Here is a 5,437-nt window from a genome sequence, read left to right on the forward strand (position 1 = left end):
CAAGACAAGGCAGAGGAAGGCAGGCAGTTCTGGGATCACAGCACTTAGCCTCCCACCTCACTCTCAGCCAGGCTTTGCCCCGATGGTGCGGAGGGGCAAGCGTGGGTAGCAACGGTGGCATTACCAGACCAGCTGCAAAAATCAGAGCAGCCCCCGGGGCAGATGGCAGCAGAGGGCATTTTGGGCCATTTTCAGTCACTTTAGAAGCCCTGTGAGTGTGCACAGTGCTGCCACCACAGTCCCCCTGAATTTCAGCACAGCTATTCTATTTTGCAGTCCGTATTAGCTCCTCCACAGCTGTGCCCCCCTTCCCTTGGTAGGGGTGGGGGGGCACAATTGCAGCAGCCACGACTGTGGGCAAGCAACCTTTTTGCCTTCCCTCAGCACCATTCTGGATGCATCCCCAGCCTGCCTGCAGGCCCCCTCCCAGAGGCTGGAAAAACCCATGCTGTTGAAGCCTGGTTCACAAAGCATCCTGGTGTTAAGGTTAACTGGTTGTAAAATTGCAGCAGTTCATCACACTATGCACACTATGAGAAATGTTTATTAAATTGATTTTTGTTTCATTTCTTTAAAAAAAAAAAGGCAGAAAGAAGTTAAACACACTGCTTCGTGGCATGCTCCACAGTATGAAAAAATCCCAAGCATTCAGTTAAGCTGTCAGCAGCTCTGTTTGACCTTCTGATGTGGTCTTTGAACTCAAGACCTGGACCGTTGGCACCCCTCTTCCTCACCAGCCTCTCTCCTCCTCCCTGCCTCAGCTCACAACCATTTTCTCAGCTGTCACTAGCTCCAGGAGGGATGCTTCCATGAAGAGGGAGGGATTTGTTTTACAGCCTGCAATTTCATCCTGTTTTTTGGGGGGTGTGGAGGGGAGCAGCATGGGGTGCCATGCTGCACACACAAACACATAGGTTTGCAGAGGAGTTGAGGCAGAGCAGGGGTCCTACCTAGTAGTTTTTCCCTCTTCACCTTTGCCAGTTCTGGGACCGACCAACTAGCAGTAAAGCCCTGTGGCTTTTGGATTCTGAGTGCCTGCAACAGGGCAAGTTCCCTTCAGCTTTTCACAGCTCCCTCTCTAGCTTGTGTCAACTCAGGTCCAGCTTCGCAGGAAGCCAGAGTGGAGGAGTCTCAAGTGGGTAGTTTTTTCTGTGAGGGTTTCTCAGCTACTTCATTGTCTGCATGACAGTTCCTCTCTGTTCCTGTTCTCCCAGGGCTGACCCCTCCTGCTACAGCTGATGACCATACCACCAAATGTGGGGACTCAGATGGTAACTCTAAAGAAAGCATTGCCCTCTCCCTGCAAACATTCTCCTGTTCCCTCTCCCACGACCTTCCCAGCTGCTGGCTGTTCCCCTCCTGCAGTACCTTTCCCACAGCAGCCACAGGAATGGGAGGTGGCCCAGGGAGCTGCCTCTGAAACTCTCCACAGTGACAAGACACCTCTGAAATGAGCCAGAGAGTGACTTGCAGCCTCTGCGGGACATGATCTGAGCAAACTTCCTGCTCTTCTTCCTCCCACCGCTCTCAGACTCCTCCTCCAAGTACCACTTTCTCCCAATTGCTCAGGCCTGAGACAATCCAAACCCCTAAAGGTACAATGTCCAAGGACACACCTGACCTACACTGAGACCCAGCCTGTCTTCAAACAGAGCTCCAGCTACATACACAGCATCAACTGAATACTGAACAATATCAAAAAATACGGTATAAGGAAGAAAACAGAATTGAAATGCTTAATGGCATATTTATACACATTTATCAACAGTCAACAAAAAAAGGCGGCAAGTTACACATCCATTCTGTATGCTAACAATCCCGATGCACATAGATGTAAACACACGTGCTTGGATGATACATAGACACATAGCCACACAACAGAGTAGATGACCTGAAGGAGCTACGCTGGAGAGCAGGGGAAGGGGTTACCTACTGCAAAACCTCATCTCATTCTTGATGTGCACAACATGGACATTCAGGGCAGTGTTGCTTTAAGGCTGTTTCTAAGGCTGAATCTTTTCTTGTCCAACCCCTCAATGCAAAGATCTCTTGAAGCACTTCCTCCTCTTACCCAGCACAACTTGAGAGATATATATATTTACCTATATACTTTTTAAAGGCCCTATATACTAAAAGGCAGGAAGGGGAAAGGGGGGAGTAGAAGGGAGAAAAAGCTTCTGAACAGATCAATTTGCCCCAGTGCAGGAATCTTCTATCCATGGCAACAGCCATGGTAGCCACGTGCAGTGGACAAGGTTTTAAAATGATCGATGATCACAGGTCTCCCTCCCTATCAGATCTGAAGCTTGTAGTTGTGACAAAGCAGGAGAGTGAAATACTTTAACAAGCAGAAATATTCCTGAAGTGGGGAAAGTGATCACTAATTTGAACTCCTCCCCTTACCTTCTTTGAGGTGGCAAAGAGCTGAGAGATAATATAGTTGCCAGCTCAAGTGCCCATACGGCTAAGGAAAAGACTTTGCTTAAAAATATATATCTATAGAACTATACATATAGATCATCTTTCTAGTGACACTCTGATTTTATTACATAGCTCCTGGGTCACTCTCCCCCTCTACCCACATGGTAACGGAGTGGCATATAAAAGAAGCCACATACATCAAATTGATAACCAAAGTTACCAAGAATGTGATTCAACTGGTGCAATCTAAAATCCTGAATTCCCTTGATTTTATAAGCTGATCTCCTGCTATTGGTGTAATTAGAAGGTCTTAAAAATAAACTTTTCTTTTTTCAAAATCAGGTTGTGACAATTTCCCAGCAATATTACAATGTGCAACAATATGCTATAATTAAGGAAAATTTCACTGAACAAGAGAGTGACGCACAGATGAGCTTTTAAGCATGTACACATATGGTTGGGAACACCCAAGCGCCATCCTGCAGTACATAAAAGCAGGATCTCTAAAGTCAATAATTTTTTTTAAAATGTTTTCTTCTTTTTCCAGTATCATTTCTATGTGAGCATTAGCTTAATAGTGGAAAGTTGGTATAGAACTAGACTCTTCCCAAAATTTATGACTATAAAACACTGAAGGAGGTTAAAAAAGTAACCTAAGATTTTCAGTTTGTTATATTTGAAAACCTGGGACTAAAATTCACTCCCAGCCACTGACCCTTTATGTAATGAACCAATGGAAATGAGCCAATTTATAAAGTTATAGCCCCAAGAAAAAAACCCCACAAAACCAAAAAAAACCACCCCCACTCTTCAGAGAGTGAAAAAATGTAAGCATGACTTCTGTTAAGGATTGACCTAGCAATGCAAACAGGTCAGAGAGGAACAACGTGCCTGTATTTCCCCTAGGATACATCACACCCAGGCGATGGAGGCTGTTTCCTCTCCTTTCCTCTCTCCCAGGCTTCGGGCAGTCAGCCAGCCTTCCCTACAGACAGCTTGGAAACAAATGCCAGGGAGTTGGGGTAATAGCAGGAAAAGGTGAGTACAAATGAACAGAAATTCTAAATTCTGCTTCAGCATCCAATTACAGCTATTAAAAAAGTCAGTGTTGAAAAAGAGAATAAAAACCAAGGCAAAGTTTTTTGGTAACAGGCAGTAGCCTTCTCCTCTGTACATCTTCCACCAATGTTACTTCTGAGTTACAGGGGTGGGGAAGGGGGAGGAAGGACTTGATCTCCTGCTACAGCAGCTTTCCCCATCACACAAAACTGATGTGTAACTAACTCAGCCACAAAGATACGGGAAAGTTTTATTTATTTTTTTTTAAAAAAAAAGGTACTTAAAAATAAAAATGATAAGTACTGTATGGTAATATTGGAAGCGTTTATATACATAGTTTTCTTTGTCTGTTGTTGAAATGTCTCCTGGTCACTTGGTGGCACTTGGGGTCCCCTCTAGCGCCGTCCGCCCTGCTCCCCCCTTCCCCTCCCCGGCTCTCACGGCTCAGTAGACGGAGCTGTTCCTTATGCCACAGCACAGCACCATGCTCAGGATCATCTCGAAGATCTGTCAAGAGACACAGGGACACCAGTGAGGTGCCAACCCGTGCTATGCAGGAGCCCACTCCATCCCAGAGTCCCCCACTCCACATAAACACTCTCATACCAGAGATAAGTGCTACATCTTTGCTTCTGTTTTCATTAGGAGCTGGCCAATTTGAGATAAGATGATGTTCTCTCCTCTCTCACTAGCAGCAGTGGTGGTATGTTAAAAGTTTCCTGCCAGCTACACAGCAAATGCCTTGATATCCCCCCAGCATTCCAGTTCAGCCTTTGCACAGGTGCCAGGTTACCAGCCCATGCCACCTACTCCTCACTAAGCAGCAAACCCTGTGTGGCAAAGCAAGCAAATACCTTCCCACTGCAGAGACAAACTTGGTGGCTTGTGAAACCAGTGGTTTTGGAGGCAGTGAGGAGGTTTCAATGGTGTTCTATCATTCTGGATGGGTCTGCAGGTGCCCCTGCTCTACTGCACTTGCCAGATGCCTCCCCTAACTCCTGACTCCCCAGAGGGACGACAAAGCCCTTGGCCTCACTGCATCCCAGAGCAGCTGGGGTGCACAGAGCTGGTACTGCATGCTGAGCTGCAGGGGCATCTGGCAGGGAGGGATGGATCCAGCCTAAATGAAACTGGACCAGGGTGCCCTGAGGTGCCTTTTCCCCATCCCACCACGCTGTCATGCTTACCATGATCACAGCAACCACGATTGCAGCGATACCAATCAGGTACAGCTTCCCGGAGAACAGCTCATCAATTTTTTTGTGGCAGTTCGTGCTCTGAAGCATAGAAGCATACGAGTCAGATAGCCTGCTTTCCCCTCACCCACCCTCAGCATCCAGAAAGGCAGGTCTGCTTCCCCCCAGTCCCACTCATGTTCCTAGGTCCTGGCTTCAGAACTTCCCACCAGACCTCACCCCTCCGCACCTGCCAGTCCCCTTAAGCAGGAAAAGGAAAGGGAGAACCAATGGGAACCTTCAACATCCTTCTACACCATCCCCAAATAAATGCAATTTCTACCCTTTATCTAATTCCCAAATTTGCTTGGCAGCCAAGGTTCCTTGCAGCAGCTGTGCTGACTGAAGAGCAGCTGTGCCTACCTCAAAATAGCTTTTCAGAGTGTCCTTCCTTCGGCAGAGGTCTTCCCTCCACAGGAGATTGGCAATGTCTTTTACATTATCAGGACCACAGCAGTCCAGCTACATGGAGAGAAGAAAAAACAAACCCCAGCATTAGCAGACAGCAAACACTCATGTGATGCTCTCCCCACCATTTCACATCCTTGAAACCACTCAAGACTGAGGAGGCATCTTGAAGGGGGAAATAAGGGGAGTAAGTCTCCAAATTAACTCTTTTTCTTTCCATGCAATGCAGCTGTTTCAACAACAGTCCCAGACAGATCTGGCATGGGTACCCTAGAGGAGACTGAGGCCAACTCTCTCCAGAGATTTTGTTTCCT

General features: G+C 46.9%; 1 protein-coding gene across 1 annotated transcript in view; it reads right to left on the reverse strand.

The window, feature by feature from the left end:
• Nucleotides 1-3,516: 3,516 nt before the first annotated feature.
• The window catches only part of CD81 (CD81 molecule), a gene marked incomplete at its 5' end in the record, with an annotated part of 20,896 nt that continues 18,975 nt past the window's right edge, over nt 3,517-5,437 (reverse strand). The window contains 3 exons of the mRNA XM_009076081.1: nt 3,517-3,987; nt 4,668-4,757; nt 5,079-5,177. Coding sequence (XP_009074329.1) covers nt 3,925-3,987; nt 4,668-4,757; nt 5,079-5,177 — 252 coding nt within the window. The remainder of the gene's footprint in view (nt 3,988-4,667; nt 4,758-5,078; nt 5,178-5,437) is intronic.

The sequence above is a fragment of the Acanthisitta chloris genome, unplaced genomic scaffold (assembly GCF_000695815.1).
Source record: "Acanthisitta chloris isolate BGI_N310 unplaced genomic scaffold, ASM69581v1 scaffold5316, whole genome shotgun sequence".
In the NCBI taxonomy this organism is placed as follows: Eukaryota; Metazoa; Chordata; class Aves; order Passeriformes; family Acanthisittidae; genus Acanthisitta; species Acanthisitta chloris.